The sequence below is a fragment of the Vanrija pseudolonga genome, chromosome 2 (assembly GCF_020906515.1).
Source record: "Vanrija pseudolonga chromosome 2, complete sequence".
Classification (NCBI taxonomy): domain Eukaryota; kingdom Fungi; phylum Basidiomycota; class Tremellomycetes; order Trichosporonales; family Trichosporonaceae; genus Vanrija; species Vanrija pseudolonga.
Window position 1 is genome coordinate 3,403,156 of NC_085850.1, and position 20,819 is coordinate 3,423,974.

General features: G+C 61.4%; 6 protein-coding genes across 6 annotated transcripts; 3 read left to right on the forward strand and 3 right to left on the reverse strand.

Moving 5' to 3' along the window:
• Positions 1-4,654: 4,654 nt before the first annotated feature.
• On the forward strand, positions 4,655-6,610 carry velB_0 (Velvet complex subunit B; the record flags this gene model as incomplete). The annotated part of the gene is made up of 5 exons (XM_062769593.1): positions 4,655-4,914; positions 5,012-5,367; positions 5,424-6,246; positions 6,304-6,381; positions 6,429-6,610. The coding sequence occupies 5 exons, from the start codon at positions 4,655-4,657 to the stop codon at positions 6,559-6,561; spliced, it is 1,650 nt and encodes a 549-aa protein (XP_062625577.1). The 3' UTR covers positions 6,562-6,610.
• Positions 6,611-7,173: 563 nt separating this feature from the next.
• Lamb2 (Laminin subunit beta-2) lies at positions 7,174-8,945 on the forward strand (the record flags this gene model as incomplete). The annotated part of the gene is made up of 7 exons (XM_062769594.1): positions 7,174-7,347; positions 7,394-7,558; positions 7,594-7,800; positions 7,838-8,302; positions 8,339-8,458; positions 8,499-8,723; positions 8,765-8,945. 7 exons carry the CDS (start codon positions 7,174-7,176, stop codon positions 8,879-8,881), a joined length of 1,473 nt encoding a protein of 490 aa, XP_062625578.1. The 3' UTR covers positions 8,882-8,945.
• A 112-nt stretch (positions 8,946-9,057) lies between these two features.
• On the reverse strand, positions 9,058-11,286 carry prlG (MFS transporter prlG). The gene is made up of 7 exons (XM_062769595.1): positions 10,693-11,286; positions 10,540-10,653; positions 10,419-10,503; positions 9,700-10,353; positions 9,592-9,645; positions 9,396-9,551; positions 9,058-9,315 (listed from the first exon to the last, which is right to left on the reverse strand). Exons 1-7 carry the CDS (start codon positions 11,109-11,111, stop codon positions 9,139-9,141), a joined length of 1,659 nt encoding a protein of 552 aa, XP_062625579.1. The 5' UTR covers positions 11,112-11,286; the 3' UTR covers positions 9,058-9,138.
• A 255-nt stretch (positions 11,287-11,541) lies between these two features.
• On the forward strand, positions 11,542-15,161 carry vps18 (Vacuolar protein sorting-associated protein 18). The gene is made up of 4 exons (XM_062769596.1): positions 11,542-11,588; positions 11,625-11,755; positions 11,802-13,364; positions 13,405-15,161. Exons 1-4 carry the CDS (start codon positions 11,570-11,572, stop codon positions 15,085-15,087), a joined length of 3,396 nt encoding a protein of 1,131 aa, XP_062625580.1. The 5' UTR covers positions 11,542-11,569; the 3' UTR covers positions 15,088-15,161.
• Positions 15,139-16,770, reverse strand: LOC62_02G003072 (uncharacterized protein). Its single transcript, XM_062769597.1, has 6 exons — positions 16,665-16,770; positions 16,425-16,609; positions 16,265-16,371; positions 16,024-16,213; positions 15,862-15,968; positions 15,139-15,806 (listed from the first exon to the last, which is right to left on the reverse strand). Exons 1-6 carry the CDS (start codon positions 16,706-16,708, stop codon positions 15,327-15,329), a joined length of 1,113 nt encoding a protein of 370 aa, XP_062625581.1. The 5' UTR covers positions 16,709-16,770; the 3' UTR covers positions 15,139-15,326.
• Positions 16,771-17,864: 1,094 nt separating this feature from the next.
• Positions 17,865-20,720, reverse strand: LOC62_02G003073 (uncharacterized protein; the record flags this gene model as incomplete). Its single annotated transcript, XM_062769598.1, has 1 exon — positions 17,865-20,720. The coding sequence occupies one exon, from the start codon at positions 20,718-20,720 to the stop codon at positions 17,865-17,867; it is 2,856 nt and encodes a 951-aa protein (XP_062625582.1).
• Positions 20,721-20,819: the final 99 nt, after the last annotated feature.

The following is a 20,819-nucleotide window of genomic DNA, read 5'->3' on the forward strand; positions in this document are numbered from 1 at the left end:
TGCGAATCGGTCGTCAGGTTGGGTGGCGGGCGGCGCCGCTGGTAGTGAGCATTCCGACGTCTTTTGCACTGCCTCTCCCCGTCTGTCAAAGTTCCGGATCGGTGCATGGCGACTGGCGCGCTGGTAGTGGCGGCGGCTTGTCTCTTGTTCAAAGAGTGTTCGACACATCCAGCCAGCCTGCTTGTCAACGGTCCCGGTGCCACTTTTACCAGCCTCGCCCAATATAAAAAAAAAGTGCCGGGGCATCCCCAACCGACACTCACAATGCTGTGCCCAGAGGCGTGGAAACGGCGTCGGTGTGTCATGGATACCGAGCCGAAAACGGTACGACTTGTGGCATAGGCACGCGCGGCTCGGCGGCTCGGCGGCTCGACGACGGCGGGGAGGGCATTGGAGGTGTTGGCGCGCCGTCTCTGCACAAAGGTGACATAAGTGCCCGGCTGATCGGTGCCCGGCGGTGGCGGGTTGTGCAAAGAAAGCACAGAACGCTCTCTTTGCCCAACCCAACTGGCGTGTTGGACGACAAGGAAGCGCCGGCACGGGTGTGCCCAGGGCCGCGCATCGGCCGGCGCTACGAAAGTGGATAAACGCACAGGTACGGCGCAACATCTCGCCGCTGCTGTAATAATGTGGCCCGTCACCGCGCCAGAGTTTGGCGGGACCCACGTCTGTGGGTCGCGGACATGGTGGGCCCGCAGGGCGTAGGGCGGCCGACATGCATGTTGTCGCCGATGAGAGGCACGACGACGCTGTGGCGAGGGCCGACGGGGCAGGCAGCGGGGGCGGGGATGCAAGGACGGGAGCGAGAAGAGAAGCGAGAGACGACGAGGAGCTCGACAACCTTCGGCGGCATGCTTGCTTGTTGACCGAGATGCAAGATGTTCCAGCCACGGCGGACTGCGCGCTGCGCACTGGCACCCCCACTACTCAGATGCACGCAACGACCAAGATATCTGGGGCACGCCGTCCCGTCTTCTCGCGTCACCTCACAGTCGTGACTCTTCTCTGGCTCACACCACTGCTCACGCCCTGGCGCGCCGAGCCAGGGCCACGGTCCCCACCAACCTAAACGAATGTCGTAACGTGAGCGAGGGACGCAGCATATCTCGTCTCGTCGGTCGCGCTGCCTCTCCCTCTCTGACCTCTCCCTCCTTCCCGGTACAAGCACTTGTGGCGTGTAATATGCATTGTCATTCTCGGGGGATTCGGTCGCTGATACCCCCGGCGCCACCGAGAAACTAGGACAGACTATGGCCCATGGCCCCCCCCCCTCAACCCCCGCGCGTCGTAGGTGCGCGGCTGGAACCCACTGCGATTCCGGCGCACGCGCGCACTGGGAGGGGGAGGGCGGGCTGACTGGCGGATGTGAGCGAGGCAGAGCCAGAGCCAGAGCCAGAGCCAAAGAGAGCGTCGCGGACCTGGAATGGCAATGTCCTGGGTGGGCCGGCCGTCTTCCGTCATCGGGAGCAAGGACGACGCATCACGCTCACCACTGCAAAGCACTAGCTAGACTCGTGTTTGCTGCATCGACAATGATAACAACATCATCATCATCTTCGTCATCACATTGACTGCTGCTACTGCATCGACAACTTTTTTTACTAGTCACGCTACTCGAGCCGGTCGATCTCTCCCCCTCCCTCTTCCAGCCCAGCGCCGCCGCCCCCCTTGGACTGAAGCGGGGTACCTTCAGCCTTGTTGATCCTTCACTCGCGCGACTCTCTGCCCGCATCGCCCCTACAGCCCCCCCTCTTCCGCCCCCTCATCTCGCCCTCGCGGCAATCACTCTGCAATCGACCCCATTCCATTTCCCGACACTTTGCATCGTGTGCCCTTTGTGCGACAACATCAACGATTCCAGCATCCATCACTTCGGCCACTGGACTCAGTTGTTGCTGTCACTTGCACGTGCAGCCCAGCAACAGCCTCTGCGACTCCCAGCTCTCACCACCTCTAGCATTCATTTCCTCTCGAAGGAGGCCAGCTGGTAAACCTGAGCCCACTGGTGGACGAGACGACGACCACAAAGGACGACGACACACGCACGCTCATCCCGCTGACCCAGAATCAAAAGAGGTACACACAACCTTGGGGCAGGTCAGGTCGCGGTACTCCGGCCGGCGAGGAACGACACGCGCACCGCGGCGACGGGTCGAATCCCTGACTACCATCACTCTCCACCCGTGTGCATCTCTGGAAACACGACCGGGGCCGCATACGCTTTACTTTTTTTTATTATTACTCGACTCGTGCACGCCTTTTCAACCCCGGCATCTGGCGCGCTACCGCTAGAAGACCACCCGACGTGCAGAAACCCGCCGCCGCCAAGGTCGTTGTTGGTTCCAGAAGTTGGACGTTGCGACGCCATCTACGCCATTCCACGTGCACCGCAGGGTCTTGGACATTGCGAAGTGAGTAGCCTTGTTAAACGCTTTGAGGTTTGAGGGAAACGAGCCGCCCGATAGGCTACCGCGGGGAAATGTACCGCCGCTGCAATGGGTGGGCCGGGTGGGCGACCCGAGGGTCCCAAATTACCGCCTGGTACCTGTTTCTGCCTGGTCCAGTTGGGCCAGCTCGCTCGTGGCATGACCCGATTAAGGTTCGGGAGCAGTGGCCGTGTCTACAGGACAGGTCGGTCGGTTGGGAGCGCTGTCGAGGACGGGTGCGTGACTAGACAAGCTCCCGGTCTTGCGTGATGTCCTGTCCTGAGCGGCGCGCTCGCCGGCTCCTGGCTCCTGGTCGTCGGCGGGCGTGCTGCGCCCCAGGCCGCAAGTTTCATTTCCGAGACCTTGTGGGTTTTGCTGTGCACCTGAGGTGTGGGGTGACCCGAAACAATGTGTCGAAAGACCGGCCGGCGGAAGGAGCGTCAAAGGTGGCAGGAGGAGGCAGAGCACACTCCCTCTATAGCAAGTGGGCTATGTGCACACGCCATATTGAGGAGCCGGGTCGCCGCTGCCATCACCGTTGCCGGCTGCTGCTGGTCCTGGTGCCGTTGCCTTGTCGCGCCGCCGGCCGCACACGCTCCCCCGCCTCGTCCTTGACCTCGCTCGTCCCTCCCAGCATCCCTCCCGGAGGATGACGACTCCCGCGGAAAGGGTGTTTTTCGTTCCAGGGACCGGGCTGGCGATCCAGGGTTGAGCCCTAAGGGTTACTCAACGGCACGCCAGCAGCACGGCAGTCGGCCAGCCCAGCAAAGCACCACAACACCCATCCGTAAGCCAACATTAGGTGCTCGGTGGTGGGTGTGGGTGGGGACCGACCACTGCTGCCGCTGCTGCTGCTGCTGCTGCCGCCGGTGAGCGGCCGCACAAGGCAGCGTCAAGCATTCTGCGACACAGCCAGCACCGACACCAGCCTGCTCCTCCCTGTCTAGACCAGCTCTCGCGCTCCCTTGTCGCGTACCTCAGCAACCAGCTCCAACCCGCAAGGATGGACGGGCCAAGGTCCAAACCCACCTCCTCACCCCACCTGCTTCTACCTCACTGTCTTGTCGTGCCACGCACGCATCGGCAGCCGAGCCCCACCCACCTTGGTGCATAGCATGTCGACCGCTGGATGTTGCAGGCCCCACCCGTCCAGTGTAACGTGCTTAGGCTAAACTGGCCCTCACCGGTGGCGGTGGCTTTGAATGATCAGCAGCAGCCTAAATGGCTGACGCTGGTCATGCAATCTACGGTAAAGGCTGGCTGTTTGGCTGGTTGGCTGGCTGGCTGGCCGACCGGCTGGTAGGCTGGCTGGCTGGTTGACATGCCAGCCAGCCCTGCCGGCTAGGCTCATACCGTCTAGGCCATTGGAATTCCAAAAGGCCAAGCATCCCATCGCTCCACTGCTGCTATGCACCCTGGGCACGCACTCTTGCGCATACACGCGATTTTACCGGGCAACCCACACGCACTCCCTCTGCAGTCTGCTCTCCCTCTTGCCTCTCGTCTCTCTCTCGTCTTGCTCCTTCTGCCCGTCATCCCCTCCTCTCCTATTGTTTCAATCCCCCAACCCAACTTTTTTTTCTGTCCCTTCCACCCTCTGCTTGTGCCCGGTGAGATCACTGGTTCTTCCCCCCTGGTTAGAACTAGCATCTCGGAATATAGCAAAACGCCCTTAGACTCTTCCCTAGCGATCTTCCCTTCTTTGGATTATTGTTGTTCCAGCCGCCCGCACGCAACCCACCGCTAACAAGCCCTCTCCGCCATTTCTCAACCACTTGTCAACTCGCGCGTGAACATCCTCCACGACCTCGCGCCAACACCGATCAACCCACACTCCATGTCACGACTTGACATTACACACACACATTCACTGCATCCACACGTCTCCAGCTTGAACATTTTGTTATCTATCCAACATCCGGCCGGCGCCGCAGCCCCGTCTCGTAACTGAGCCCCCCCGTGTGGGCGTGATCACGCCGACGGCGGCTGGGCGCACAAACATCTAGACACTTCCAATGTCGGCCGCCAGTGGCTCTCCCAGCCACGAAGAGCCGGAACCAAGCACATCAACCCGGGAGCCCGGCGCACGCTCACCAGCCGCAACAAGCGAGCGACATGCGTCGCCCCCGACTCCAGCACAACGCAAGTCGGGAGCCGCCCAATGGACTGTTGACAAGTCGGCACCGCCAAATTCGTCTGGAGGTGACGAAATAAAACGTCCCCCGCCAATGGATGATTACTCGGACCAGTCCAGCAATGACAGTGACGAGGACAGCGACGAGCTGGACGACGCTGGCGATGAGCACGACCGAGATCGTGAACTCTCCGACGGCGCCCGGGGTGGCGACCCAGAAGACTTGACAGATAAGGAGCTGTGCGTATTGTTTTTTATTCCCCGCACTACTTGTGGCTCTAATGCGGTAGGGTTTATGTGCTGGAGGTCATCCAACAACCACAACGTGCAAGGGCTTGTGGATTTGGAGACAAGGTGAGTGGGCAGTGCCTCCTGCGATCGACTATTGGACCCACTAATGTGCCTCACAGGATCGGCGCCCGTTGTCTCCACCACCAATAATCCAACTCAGGATATTCGACAAGATGGGCAAGCCCATCTCACCACAGTACGTAAATGCACCATACCCGTCGATCTTTTGTGGAGCTGCCGCGGCTAACTGCTGGCCCAGCTCTGTTGACTTTCATCGATTTGTCTTGATGGTTGACCTTTGGAACGGCGACCAGTCTCAACAACGGAGCATCGTTATGCACCCTGGAGCTCGCCAGGACCAGTATGCGTTGTTCACTCACACCACGTCACGTCCATCGTCATCACATCCATATGACTCGGTGCCTCCTGCCTTTGGTCGTGCGCCCCTTGGTTCAGGTTCTGGGGCTTCAAGCGTACCACCAGTCGGCTGGCCAGGCTCTGAATGGCCAATGTATGGTGAGTAGAAATTCGCCAACTCACCACCCAATTTGCATCGTGCTCACAGTTCGCAGGTCGCCAGCAAAGCTACCCTTCTCCATCACATTCTTACCCCCACGGACATGGCTTTGCCTACGGTGGGCCCCCTCCGCCACCACCCCCAGTGTCAGGGTGGCCTCCAGCGGGGCCAGAGCACGGTGGCCGGACAGGCTCTCTTCCTCCTCACATCACCTCTTCTCCCGCACCAATAGGATACAACTTGCCGCCAGATGCCAGGTACGACGACGTCCGGCCTGGCTCGTCCTCAGCAAGGTTTTCTGCCGAGCCTCAACACATCGGCCCCACCCGACCTTCACATTCTCCGCATGATACGGCCCGAGGCTGGACCCCGGAAACCCCACATATGGAGTATGGCGCAGATCGTTCATTTCGTCCTGCTACAAGTGGCGGCGCTGAAGGTGGTTGGCGTCGCGAGGCAGTTTACCCAGGTTCGGCGGACTCTGGTCGACCACATACTGCCACGTATAGCGGCGACTGGGATCGCATGTACCCAGGCGGTTCGATCACGTCCTCACGCCCGTGGTCGTCAGCAGGAGAATCAGACCGGCGGCAGAACTCTTTATACCAGCATTCGCGGCCACCAGTCACCCCACAATCATCCATGCCATTAACCGCCTCCCCAGTGGGAACCTCGGCGAGCCTTTACCCCGATGCCTACGCAGAACGGGCAACCCCCACCTCCCACTATAGCAGGGTGCTCGTCGGATCCATGGGGGCCGTGTGCCAACGGTTAAAAGGCCTGAATGGCGACTACGGCCTCTTTTTCTTTGCTCACGACCTCGGTATCCGAACCGAGGGCACATTTTCACTGCGCTTTACCCTCGTTGACATTACAACGTGAGCACTTTGCTAAACCAGCTTGCAAAGGACGAGTTGCTGATGTTATCCGAGTAGGTTATCGGTCGGCAGTGCCGTGAAAGACGATTCGGCCCCAATCCTAGCTAGAATATTTAGCAAGTCTTTCACCGTCTAGTGAGCATTTTTAAGCCTCGTCTTGATGTGTAGGCTGACGATCGCAGTTCTGCAAAGCGCTTCCCGGGTGTCCTGCCAACAACAGACCTCACCCAATGCTTTGCTGATCAAAGTGTGCGCCTTCCAACGAGGCAGAAGCGCGCCCACAATGGGAGTAACAGCGGCAAGAGGAAAAAGTGAGCTCGAGCGGTGCCCTCGAGGAGGTGTAGAGGAGCCCGAACACAGCCGACTCATTCGGTGTGAATGCCTCTCCTCCCGTAGATATAAAGTCACTACATATCCCTTTCCTTTTTATCATCTGCTGGCCCCAGAACAATATACATGCCTATAACTACTGCCTCAATGACATAGCCACGCCAACAATATCGACGACATTGCACATTGTCATACCTCAACAATATGTATCCCAATGAGCCAGAAGAGCGGATCGTGTGCACTGGCCCAGACCGTTACCACCCGACCTCTACCTGTCTTCCTCGTCAAGCACGTCCTGTTGCCATTCCTTTGGTGCTGCTATGTGGGCTGGGAAAAATTGCTGCGTGGACAAAATGTGATGGGGCTGGGTGGTGCCGTCACACACCATGCGTGGCACATTTAGGATCAACATGGTGCCCACGGCCATACACCATATGGAGCCACCAATCGCGACATCGGTTCCAGGAACACATTACGTAAACCATATATCGGACCCAATTTCCGGCCACCCACCCACTCAAAAGACAACAACAACAACACCCGAGGACAAACGTGAAATCATTCACGTTCATCCATCACCACTGCACACAACACACAATGTCGGCAACACCACCGAAGCGTGTAGCACGAAGGGAGCGTGTCGGGGGTTACAGCTCGCCGTCAGCTGCGGTCGAAGACGAGGCGCCGGGAACACCAGGGCCGACGCGGGCGCGCATCAACCACCTCGAGAACCAGGTGCGCGAGCTCGTTCGCAAGACACACGCTGCAGAGGTGAGCTGCCTCTAGTGTGTGGATAGTTTAAGCTCATACATGACAGAGGAAGCACCGAGCCGAGATGACAACCCTCGAGAGCAAGCTCGCCGACCGGGACACGCACCTCGCTACTGTCGCTCGTCGAGCGGACGAGGAGACACGCAAGAGCGCCAAGCTAGCTGGCGAGCTCGAGCGGTGCAAGACTGAGGGTGTGGGAATGCGTCAGGAGGTGGGTAGTGCGCTTGAGAAGACGCTGACGGTCAGTTGAACCTCTACTCGCTGGTACAGCAGCAGAAGGCCGTGCTCGCGCTCGCGGACGAGCAGCTCCAGATCGTCGAGCTCGAGCAGCGGCTCCTCAAGGCGGAGAGTGAGCGCGTGATGCGCGACCACAAGCTCGTACTTTTCCAGTCGCGCGAGGACGATATGCTCGCGGAAGTGGAGGACAAGGCATCGCGGATCGCCGAACTCGAGGTGGGTGAGAGAGCAAGGACGACGAGCTGATGAGCAGGAGGCGCTGCAGTCGGCCAACACATCGCTGGCACACCAGCGTGCAGCGGAGCGCAAGGCTGCAGCCGTGGAGTGGACCTCGAAGAAGGACGAGTCGCGCGCCGAAGCCGAGGCCCTGCAGGCCAAGCTCGCCGCTCTGGAGGAGGAGCACGCGCAAGTGTGCACTGTGAACAGCAAGAACGTGGACAAGTACCAGAAGCTCAAGGAGAGGGAGAAGGAGGCCCAGGCGGAAATCAAGCGCCTGCTCAGCGAGGAGCGGCCCGACCCGGCAGCCGACTCGGACAAGGCTGAGCTTAAAGCGCAGCTTCGTGCCGCCAAGGTCGAGGCGGCGAAGCGGACAGAGGAGGCGTCTGATCTCGCCGAGGAACTCTCGGTACTCAAGGAGACGAGCAAGGAGAGGGAAAAGGCGCTCAAGGCAAAGTACCGCGAGGCGCAGGAAGAGCGGAACCGGCTCGCGGCGGTCGAGGTGGGTAGATGGTATGGCTCGTCCTGACCCATACAGGTGGAGCTGGAGGCCCTCAAGGCGGCGAATGCAAAGGCCGCCAAGGTCAAGAAGGAACCAGTCAAGAAGAAGGCTGCGTCGCGACCTGCTTCGCCGGTAGCGAAGGGCAAGGCGAGAAAGGTGAGAGACTACCACAAGATATGTGTTGCTGACAGCCCAGACGAGCCCTACAAGTGATTCAGACGACGAACCTCCCAAGAAGAAGGCTCCCAAGGCCAGTACACGCGCGAAATCTGTACTGGCGGACAGCGATTCGGAGAATACTCCACCAAAGGACGCGGACTCGGACGCGGGTAACAAGTCGACTGCCTCGATCCCCGACAAGAAGAAGAAGCGCAAGCTCTTTGGCGTGCAGACTGCATTCCAGTGGGATCCCGTCTTAAACGTGCGTTTTTAATGGAGGTGCAGCAGAGCTGAACAACGCAGAGCGGCGACGGTGTCATCCCTACGTTCCTCTCGCCCGTCAGACCGGCCGGAGCGAGTGGAACAATCCCCAGAGCGGGACTCGGAGGGATCAGTGCGCGTAATCTTTCTCGCTTCTAAGCCTTGGCCTACTCAGATGTCGGGTCGGGTGCTTTGGTCGGGGTGTATCACATTAACGTCTGGGCCAACTCTCGGAGACTTGGTACTTCAGCAGTACGTCGCAGCGGCTTCGGCGGCCGTCGCCGTAGCGAACAACGCTCCGGTCCCAACGTTCCCCGGCCTAGTGCCTTAATGACGTCCATTATTCCTTGCATTGCAGATGTGTATGACGATGTGATGCTATGCTATGCGGTCTCTTCAACAAGTGCCACTTTACTCTATCCCTCAAACAAGAAGCGCTCTCGTAATCGTCTGCCGTACTTGAACATTACCAATGGCGCCGGGACAGCAATGACGGCAACGAGGGCGAGCAGCGTCCCTCCCCATCCCCAGTCTAGCGTTCCAAACATTTGCGGACAGAAGATGGGCAGGACGCACGCGATGACTGATCGGAGCTGTGGGGTAAAGTCAGAACCTGCCGTTGCCTTCATTTACGCGTCGGCGTCTTGGCGCGTGGGTAAAGAGTCCAACTCACCGCAGTGGCGCCGGCGGTTGCCGCGGCAGAGTATGGGAAAAAGGCGTCGACGAGGTACGTCTGGATCGAGTTGAATGCGAGCATGAGACCTAGGGCGATGAGGGCCTGGCCTGCGAGCGGACCGATCCAGTGCGTGTGCGCGTGCGCCGTCCAGCCCTGGGAAATGAGCAGTGTTCCGCTGGAATCAAGCACTCACAAAGACGAGCAGGCCAATAGGCATGATGATCATTCCGATCTGGGTGAGCACGAGCTGGGTAGGGCGTGAGGACGGTCACGCGAGGAAGTAGAACGGAGCGGCACTCACGCGATACTCTGGCTGTCCATCGTCCTTGTATTTTGCAGACAAATAGCGGTAGATTCTGTCCTGTGTCGTTGCGGCGAGCGTGGCAGAGGTCAAGAAGCCAACCGCAAGACCTAAATACGACAGCGAGAGGGTGCTCTGCGGCCACTCGTACGAGAACAGACCGGGGTACTTGAACGGCGCGGAGCCAAACAGCAACGGCACAGTCACGAGGAAGAGGTAAATGATGCCGTAGATGTAGGCGTAGTACGCCGAGAAGATGAACGCGACGGGGTTGGTGAACAGGAGCCTCGGAGGGCGTGAGAATGCGCGGCCAAAGACTGCCCGCGCCTGCTCTGAAGAGACCATGGCAGTCATCCAGCCCAAGTTGTGGAGAATGCGCCTCGGGTTCAGTCTGTCCAGAAACCCAGTAGCGTCGGCCTGGGGGTGCTTTATCCTGTACTGCAGTTTCTTGTGGATGACAGGCGCGAACGTCTCGTCGGTGAGTGAGATGAGCAGCGCCCAGTTCGCGAGCGCCATGAACGTCATCGACCAGAAGAGCCAGCGCCAGCCGCCAAACAGGATCCAGTAGCCCAGCATGCTGCCCAGCACCGGGCCGGACATGGGGCCGAGGGCGTAGATGCTCACTGGGCGGCCACGCTCCTTTGGCGCAAAGATCTGGGAGGGGTCGGTGTCAGCGTCGCGCGGCACGTGGCGCAGGAAGGTCGGACGTCGAAACGTACGTCTGCGCAGGTCGCCACGCCGAGGGCCGGCCCGACTGAACCAAACACGCCGCACACGAACCGCATCGCGATGAGCCCGGCCATTCTGGAGTCAGTAGAGTCAATGGCAGGGCATACTCACGTTGGGGCCACCGCCGTGCCGATACAGAAGATGACGAAGAATGTTTGCGAGGTATGGTACGCCACCTGTCTGCCGTAGAGCTCGGAGATGGGCGCGAAGAGGAAGGGGCCCGAGCTTTCGCCGTCAGCCACGCCACAATCCGAAACAACGCACCCGAGGCCAAGGACATAGAAGCTGGTGATGAGCACGCCGATTTTGGTATTGTGTTCGCCGAACTCGGCCATGACGGCGTGCACGCCCGGCACGGCGATCGACGAGCCGCACGTCGAGATGAAGCCCGTCAGCGCGACCGTCAGCGTCGTGCGCCACTTGCGCCCGGGGGTCCAGTTACGCGGGTTCTCGGGGCTGCTCTCGAAGCTCTCGAGCGCGCGCGCCGCGTCGCGTGCGCTGCGGGTCGACAGCACCGTCGAACTCTGCTTGAGCGGCACGATGGGGATCGGCTCGGGCTCGTGCTCGTCCAGCTCGTGCGCCGACACGTCGTCGTCGTCCCGCGGGCGGGGGAACGTGCGCATCGTCGGGCTCACCGCCCCAACTGGCGGGCTGAGGACCCGCTCGACGTCGGTGGCGGGCATGTTGTTGTTGTTTGCAAGAAATCGGGCGGGCTCAAGTCACCTTGCCATCATGAGGGTGGCCGCTTGCCACTAGTTGAGAGTCGAAGTAGCGCCGCGCTAATCTTGCTGTCGAGTTGTCCGCGTCGATGCTTAGTAAATCATGTCGAGTGGAGAGACTGCGGCGTGAGCTCGCTCCTCGTCGTCGTCGGCGGCATCGCGGCGCAGTTAGGACGCTTATAGCCAACTGTTGCTCGGATCTGGCCGATAAAATGTGGGAGCGGGTGGCCGACCAACTTCGGCCGAGCTAGCCGAGAGGGATGCATGAAACATAAATAGGCTTGTCAAGATTTAAGCGCGCCTATTCTCGTCAGGCCTATCCGCCAACCTCGACAGTGACAGTGACGTTACCATTACCGGCCCACGATATCCACCATCTCGCCGTCAGTGTTCTCCGTCATCATCATCACACCCTCGCCGCCATGTCGATGCTGGACGACTGTGAGTCGAGGTTTCTGTGACTCACGCTAACCCCAGTCGTCGAGCATGCCTCAGGCTCGTCGGACGCGCCGCGCGCTGCCGCCGCCGAGCGCCTCTCACACGTCGAGTATGAGGGGTTCGAGCCGGATGCCAACGAGGCCGACGAGGTGCCGAGCCTTGTGCGGGCGGTGCGTCGGCTTTGGTGATGCTCAAGACGTAAGCTGACGTGCCCAGCTCGAGACTGGCTTCGTGCCCTCTTCCCGCGCAACACACGGCCTCGACCCCCTCTTCTCGCTCGCCGTGGTGCAGTACTCGCCCCCGTCCGACATCCTCACCTTCACCTCGGCGAACAACATTCTCTTCCTCGCCACGCATCCCCTCTCGGTGGTCATCATCGACCTGAACAACCCCGCTGAGCTGCTATCTGTCGACTTGCCCAAGCCCGGCGCGGACAAGGGCGGCGGCGCCGCGCCGGACGTGAGCATCCGTGGCCTGTTCGCTGACCCTACCGCCCGCCATCTCATCATCACCACCACGACGGGCGACACGTTCTACCTTCCCATCACCCCAGGGAACCCGACGACCCAGTCGCGCAGGCCGCGTCCCTTGCGCGTCCGACACAACATCACTGCTGTCGGGTGGTCGCCGTTGCGCGGAGTTAGCGCCGATGGGAGCGATGCGGCCAAGGGCGACAACATCACGCCGCCTGCGACCGACGTGCTGCTGGGCACTGCGAACGGCGTGGTGCTGTCCCTCCCGCTTCCCCCAACCGACGACATTTTCAAGACGGTCAACCTGGCTATGAGCAAGGGCGGCGAGCGAGACCTCCAGACCGTGTATACCCTGCCTGATGGCCAGGCAATCACCGGCATCGCGTTTGGCTTCTGGAACGCCAAGTCCAAGCGCGGTGACAAACGCGCGTGGGTTGTCATCACTACCCAGGAGCGGATCTACGAGGTGCAAGGCCCCGTGACGACAACGGTCGCCGGCGGCAAGGGCGGCGGCTGGCCAGAAGAAGTGTTCAAGCCGGTCCGCGAGAGCGCGCCAAAGTTCCAGGAGCTGGCAGGCGACGTGCCAAGGTCGGAACTGCGTGTTCATGTCCCGTCTGTCGTGGGCCAGCCCGCGACGGCTCTCCCTGCTCCCGACGCCATCGCCTGGCTCACCGCCGCGGGCCTGTACCATTCGGCTCTGTCCAACAAGCCAACAAACGACATCCTCTTCAAGCCAACGCTCTTGCCGTACCCCCCAGCTCCAGAGCAGAGTCCCACGCCTGTGTTCGGTCGGGGCAGCGGCAGGCAGACACCCAGCAAGGCACCAATACCGCTATCGGTCGCCGTCACACAGTGGCACTTCCTTCTCCTCTTCCCGGATCGCGTGGTTGCCGTCGCCCGCGAAAACGACAAGGTGGTATGGGACGAGCCCCTGGCTCTCGCACCTGGCGATCAGGCGCTCGGCCTCGCTGCCGACCCCGTGTCACGCACGTTCTGGGTGTACTCCGCCCGTGCGATCATCGAGGTTGTCGTCACGGACGAGGACCGTGATGTGTGGCGTGCCAAGCTGGACAAGGGCGCGTTCCCGTCAGCTCTCGAGTATGCCCGCACACCGGCACAGAAGGACATTGTCAGGTCACGCCAGGGCGACGCGCTGTACGAGGAGGGCAAGTTCATGGCCGCGGCACAGGCGTACGCCGAGTCGACGAGGAGTTTCGAGTATGTCTCCCTTCGGTTCGTGGACGCCAACGAGCTCGATGCTCTGAGGGTGTACCTTGCGGGTCGACTGGGAAAGTTAGAGAAGAAGGTGGGTTCTATCATGGTGAGCAAGTGCTGACTCTCCCCAGGACCTCACCCAGCGCATGATGCTCGCGACATGGCTGCTCGAGATTTGCCTCAGCAAATGCAACACACTCGAGGACCTGATCGCTGCCGAGTCGGCCACGTCCGATGTCGAGAACCTGCAGATGGAGCGGACGATGGTGGAGGACGACCTGCAGACCTTCCTGAAGGACCACAAGGCCAACCTCGACCCCAGCGTGGTTTACGAGCTCATCCTCGGCCACGGCCGTACCGACCTCTACCTGTTCTACGCCGAGCTCAACAAGGACCACGACAAGGTGGTCGAGCATTGGATTGCCGAGGAGGAGTGGACAAAGGCCATCGATGTGCTCAGTCGCCAGGACGACATCGACCTGTACTACCGCTTCGCCAGCTTGCTCATTCGTAACGTGCCAAAGGAAACTGTCGACGCGTGGATCAAGCAGCAGGCTCTGTCGCCTCGGCGTTTGATACCCGCCTTGTTGAACCAGAAATCGGAGCCACTGGAAACCAACCAGGCAGTGCGATACCTCGAGCATGTGATCCACCGCCAAGGATCGACAGACTCGACAATCTACAACCTGCTCCTGACGATCTACGCATCAGATCCCAACCCTGACGACGCCCCTCTACTCCGGTTCCTCTCCTCTGTCCCCGACGACCCAGTCACAGATCGCCCATACTACGACCTCGACTATGCCCTCCGTCTTTGTAAGACTCATGGCCGCATTCGCCCCTGCGTGCAGATTTACTCGCGTATGGGGTTGTACGAGAGCAGTGTCAACCTTGCGCTGGAGCGCGGAGACATTGAGCTTGCCAAGGTCCACGCCGACAAGCCCGAGGAAGACGATGCTCTACGCCGCAAACTCTGGCTCAAGATCGGCAAGTATGTGGTCCAGGAGAAGGGCGACATCAAAGAAGCGATGAAGTTCCTCGAGTCGACCGACCTCGTCAAGATCGAGGACATCCTGCCCTTCTTCCCCGACTTTGTTGTCATTGACGACTTCAAGACTGAGATCTGCACGGCACTCGAGGACTACAGTGCGCGGATTGAGGAGCTCAAGCTTGAGATGGACGAGGCGACGCGGTCGGCTGAGTCGATCAAGGCCGACATCGAGGCGCTGTCTACGCGCTTTATTGCTGTCGAGCAGAGCGACAAGTGTTGGCGCTGCCACCAGGGCATCACGACACGACAGTTCTACGTCTTCCCGTGCCAACACTCGTTCCACGCCGACTGCCTTATCGCCATGGCGATGGAGTATCTCCCTGCACCATCACTTCGCCGCATCCTGCACCTGCAGAACGAGCTCACGTCACGGTCTGCAGTTCCAGGCCGCCAGCTCCTGTCCCAGGGCTTCGAGGGAGGGACAGCTACGCCACCACGGCGCGCCAACACGGCAGCGGGCGCCGCTGCTTCGGCCGCCGACTTCCTCCTCGCAGTACCGGGACGCAAGACACTGGTCGCCGCAGGAGACAAGCTGCGCGACCTCATCGTGCCCGATGTGCTCGCCCAGGCCGTCACTGCTGTCGGAGGATCGGGCAGAACGCGCAAAAAGCGGGATCCGGACGAGGAGGCCCGTGCCGAGGCTGCACGCAAGGAGATCGACAGCCTTGTTGCTGGCGTTTGTCCCTTGTGTGAAGGGTCTGTCGCAGCGATCGACAAGCCGTTTATCCGCGAGGACGAGGACTTGTCCGACTGGGCGCTGTGAGCGAGGGAGTGCGCTAGTAGTTTACACACATTGTACATAGGTATAATCATTGCATGTGGTGGGATTATGCGGAGCTGAGGAACGGTTGGGGCAGCAGTTGGCAAGGGCCTGAAGCATGAGCAATCGCTTTGTATTGCGTCTGCACCGTTGACTCTCTCCACTGAGCACCTCGATCACTCGATGGCACCTCTGACCCCACACACCTCAAGAACAACTGCACTGCATCCACTATTATTAACCTACAAGTCGGAAGGCCACGCCTCGTCGAGGTCCTTGTCGCCAGTCTCGACCCGAGCGCCGTACTTGAAGTTCTGGGCGAGCAAGGGCTCGACCTCGGTGTCAAAGTGCTCGACGAGCCACCTCTTGTCATACTTGGGTGCCCATCCGATGGAGCGGCCGCGCCCAGCCTGGAGGTTGACGAGGCCGGCAAACACGAGCGAGTAGTAGAACGGGCTGGCGTTGAGGCGCTGCACGGCGGCGCTGCGGTCCTCGGGCACGCCGGGGAACTGCTTGCCCTCTGGGCTGTCGACGAACCCGCGCTTGTGCAGGTTGGCCGCAACGAGGTCGGACAGCTCCTTCCACGACACGAAGCCCGCCTCGGCGAAGTAGTACCCGCCCGCCTTGCCGCTCTTGGCGGGGTACTGTGCGCCCGGCAGCGTCGACGCGAGCACCTTGAGGAAGAGGTCGGAAATGTCCTCGACGTGGACGATGGACCAGCCCTGGGTGTGGGTCAGCGGTGTCCGTTCCAATCAGCCGAGCGCGGCGGCGACGCACCTCCTCTCCAGGGTGAGAGTGGTTGGCCTCGCGGTGGTGGTACGCGCCGCGGATGACAGCGGGGATCTGCACGCTCATCTGGTTTCCAATGCCCTGGCCCTTGCCGTCTGGCGCGATGTCAGCACACTCAAACCTCCCAGCAGGCAAGCGGCGCCGACGCACAAACGAGCGGAGCATACACAATATAGCTCTTGATGCCGTCCGCGGCGGCCAGGTCGTGGATGGCCGTCTCGAGCGCGCGGCCCATGTACGGCGGCGCGGCGGCCGCGGCGGCGTACAGGTCCTCGAGGTCGGACACGGGGTCGTGACGGCCAAACTTGGACACGTTGCCGTACGAGTCGCCCGAGGCGATCTGCGGTGGGGGTTAGCTGGGCACTACAACCACAACCAGCGCCGTGCTCACAGTGATGTAGTGCTTCTCGTTGTCCGACTTGACCTTTGCGAGGGCGCCGAGGAGCGCCGTCTCGTGCGCCTCGTTGAGCACGTCGGCCATGTGGACAATGGTGGTGACTGGGCTCGGTGTGAGCCTGCTGCTCTGCTCGCGCGACCTCGGGGTCACTCACTCTCATTGTCGAGCACGAGCTTCTCGACGGCCGCGGCGTCGTCGAGCGTGCCGACCAACGGCGTAGCGTTCAGCTCCTCGACCTTGGCCGCGACAGCGGGGTCGCGCACGAGCGCGAACACATTCGCGTGCTTGAAGTGGTGGCCGATGTCGGACGCGGCGTAGCGGTACAGCGCGGTGCCGCCGCTGCGAGTGTCTGTCAGCGCCTCGCCGCGCCATCACGACCACAACAACAACCCACATGTATCCCGTGGCGCCGGTGAAGAGGACGTTGGTGTGCGGCATTGTGTTTTTGTGTGTGTGTGCGGGGTGTTGTCGTTGTCGTCTCACGTCGCAAGGGGTTTAAGTAGTCTAGCCGCGGCACCGACTCCGCCGGCACTGGCAAGACCCAACAGCCTCCACCCAGCGTTCGTCGCGGGCTGGCTGTGGCCGCCGGTGGTTCCAGCGCGCAGATCCATTACATCATGTCACTCCTGAGCCGTCAGGATCCGGGAACCCAGCGCGGCGTGCAGACGCCAAGTTTCCACCAGCCAGGAGCATGCCGCGCTGATTCAGACGGCGTATCAGCCCGTGTGGAGATGGAGATGCACTCCGCGACCAGCGAGACCGAGGGCGCTACCGACACAGTAGGCAGGAGGCGCGCACGCCGCCTGCTGCGGAGTCGGCCCGCGGCCCGAAAGCATTCGGCGGCGCGCACGTGCGGCGCCGCATGCTCTTGGCACGCCGCATCTCCGTCCTTACTCAGCCCGCTGGGCACCGTCGGCGCCGCGTAACCGTCTCTACGAGGAATGTGTTCTGCCACGGCTCCGGCGCGCGAATGGCAGCGGCGCGTGCCTCGGCTGGCCGAGATACCTCGGCGACCTAGATCAACGCGCCAAGACATGGCGCGCGGGCGCTTGCGTGCGCGTCAAGCTGGGGACGGGCAGAAGGTTGTCGAAGAACATCACTGATCACTGATCCTATTAGGATCGGCGAATACAACCAAAAAGAGGTTACTGTTTGGGTGTGGTGGTTTGGGACTTTGTTTTTTTCTGGGTGCATGATCTTATCCTGTGGGCTGATCCCGCTGGCCCCTCAGCTGTTGGCGGCTGTCCTTATAGACTTTGTAATGCCCTCTTTAAATCCCTGTAATGATATATAGAACTATGTAATGTGATTGTAACCCCCCCTTCAGGATCACTGGCGAAGTGGTTGAAGTGAGCTCGAGTGGGATTCGAACCCCGGTCCAGAACTGATCTGAGACACTGACAAGTCTCAGACCAGCACCTTCATCCCGTGTGTCCACAGACACGTTACTTAGACAGGTCTTAGGTTGCATTTAACCCGCATGCGGGCGCCACACGCGCACATCGCATGCACTGCGATTGTGCAGGCCAAGCTTAATCTGGGGCAGCAGTGGCAGTCGAGCGCGCCACAAGAAACGCTTGCATCAACAATCTTACTACAGAAGGTGCATGGCCCCACCGCCGGGCCCCACGACGCCGCGCACACGCGCATGAAGCGAGAAGAAGTCGCCCTCGTACGCTACAATGCCCGAGCTCGCGACCTCGGCACCGTCGTTGAGACCCAAAAGCTCCTCCAGGTTGGTAGTGACGAGCGCGATGGCGTCGCGCTTGGAGAAGACGTGCGGGGCGTTGGCATAAGCCCACGCCGCTTCGAAGCGCGTCAGGCGCGTGCTCGAGCTCGCGACGATGCCCGCCAGCCCGAGGCCGACCTTGACGCCGTGCTTGTGCAAAAGGGCGGGGAGGGTGAGGTTTGAGAGCGGCGGGCCGGGGAGGAAGCGGCGCGACGTCCACTCGTACGGGAAGGCGCGGCCAGGCGCGACGACTACGCCAATGTGGTTGCGCGCAAGCTCGTCAGCGAGCATGTACGCCTCGGCGCCGCCGAAAATCGTGAGCTTGAGCGCTGGCGCGACGTCGCGCTTGATGCGGACCAGCGCGCCAATGTGGTCGGCCGAGTTGGCGTTCACGACTAGGCGCAGCTTGCCCTCCGCTGCGTCCACGAACGCTTGACCCAGCTCGTTGTCCTCCACGACGCTCTTCTGACGAAGAAGCCGGCGGAGGACGGACAGCTTGGTGCTGATGCTCGGGTTGTTGTCTGCGCCTTCGTCGTCGAGGTTGAGGTGAAGCGCTGCGCGTGCTGTGCCGATCGCGCCGGGAGCGAGCGGGTGCGGCGCCGAGGTGGAGAAGGAGAAGGACACGCCGGCAATGAAGCGCGCCGGGCCGAGCGCCCCGGGCCAGCTGACGCCCGTGGTGATGCCCTCACGGTACGCCATGAGAGCACCCTTGGTGCCGAATTGCGCGCCATCCACGCCGTGGACTAGCACACCGGAGAGGAGGTCCGAGTTGACGGCAAGCGCGTCGTATACAAGCCCGTCGCCCGTGCTCGCCTCCATGTCGATCTCCTCATGGCCGAGTCGCGAGCCGGCAGTGATGAGACCGCGCGTCACAGTGCCATTCTTGAGATCGACATGGGCTGCGTCCTCGGCGACAACGCACTCTCGTCCAATGCAGACCACCTCCCCATCACTGACAACAACGCGACCGGGGTTGATGGTGTTGACGAACGGCTCGCCGAGGTACACTTCCTTGACGTGCTCAAAGACGACCTTGGAAGCCTGCTTGCGAGGTCGGAGGTCGGGGTCGCCGCGGGACACGACGTCAGCTGCAGCCTCCTTGGCATAGTCGCCGTGGGTGGTGATCTCCTGCGCCTCAGCCGGCTTGTTACCGACGTGGGGCGAGACAAGCTGCGGAATGCCGTCGATGTACGTCTGCTTCGGCGTCGCTCCCAGCGCGAGCGGGAAGCTGTCCCACACGACCACATCCGCGTCGTAGCCCTCACGCACGTACCCGAGGCGGTGGTCCAGTCCCGCAGTGTGCGCCGACACGGTCGTGACAGACGCGAGCGCCTCGGCCCAGGGCAGTCCGAAAGCGTGCCCTTGCTGCGCCTCGAAGACAAGATACCGGCTGTCAATGGCGGGGTGGTCGCTCTTGAAGGACACCTTGATCCCCGCGTCGTTGAGCACCTTGGCAGCGTACGGGCTCAGGCGGTACGCCTCGCGCTTGTACCGCGCAAAGTTTGCAAAGATGGCCACGGCGGGCGGCTCGGGCCCGTACGCCTGCTTGATGACCCCTGGGACGAGGTATGCCTCGTGCGCGTGGTGGAACGCCGCGACGGGGAACTGAAACTCGTTGGTGATGCGCACAAAGTCGTCAATATCCACCGTCTCGTAGCAGTGCACGTTGACCTTGACGTTGCCACGGAGTACGTCGGCGAGCGCCTCCCACTCCAGGTCCTGGGGGAACGGGGTGGACTGCGCGCGCGGGTCCTCGCACCACGCGTCCTGGATATCCTTGAGCGCCTTGCCATTCGTGTATGCCTCACGGAAGGCGTAAGCCGACTCCATTCGAACATTGCCGTACACTCGCGCCGGGTTCTCACCACACGCGTGCTTGATGTGCCGCCAAGCGCGGGTACGCTCCCAGCTGCCGTTTTCGATGCGGAACGGTGGCTCGACCTGCATGCTCGCAGGCGTGTTTTCAGCCGTCCAGCGAGGCTTGAATGTGAACGCTTGCCCTCCAATGTTGCCAGCGGACCCGGGGAGCACAAGCATGGTCGTGATGCCTCCCGCGATGGAGAGGTTGAACGACGCGTCGTGCGTGTTGAAACCGTCGAGGGAGCGGAGGAACGGGCGGACAGAGCCCTTGATGCTGTTTCCATCCTGACCACCATTGAGGGCAGGAGCTGCCTCTACGCCAATGTGCGAGTGTACGTCCACGAGGCCGGGGGTGAGCCACGCGCCGTTGAGATCGACCTCGTCTGCGTCGATGGCCTCGTCGCGCACGTCCTCGCTCGATCCAATGCGGCGAATCACACCACCGTCAAGGAGCACATCCACTTCATAGAGCACCTCGTGACCCTTGTTGTTGCCCGTCCACACGGTCGCGTTCTTCAGCCACACCGCACCCGTGCCGGGGACGAAGCGGTCCGAGGTGGTGCGCTCGCGCGTCGCTGGCGCCGGGTTGGGCGGCGGGCGGCCGATAATCTCGCACTGCTTGATGCCCTCGCGGATGAACGGCGGGAGGTCACTCGGCGGCTGGGGATCCCACGGCCACGCGCGGCTGGCCGTGTAGTAGAAGGCTGTGACGCCGACAAGCGCGAGTGCGGCCAGCACGCGGAACAGGCTAGGGGACTTGCGGCGGCGCTGCTTGTCGTCTTCGGCCAAGTCATCGCTGACTTGGGCGTTCTTCTCGACGTCCACAGCGCGCCGATGCACGAGTTGTGCGTGCGGACTCATGGTTGGTCGATGTGGATAGAGAAGCAGAACTGAAGTCGAACACCGGGTTTCTGCACCATGTGGACCACTTCGTGCTCGCCGTTCTTGCTGATGTCATTG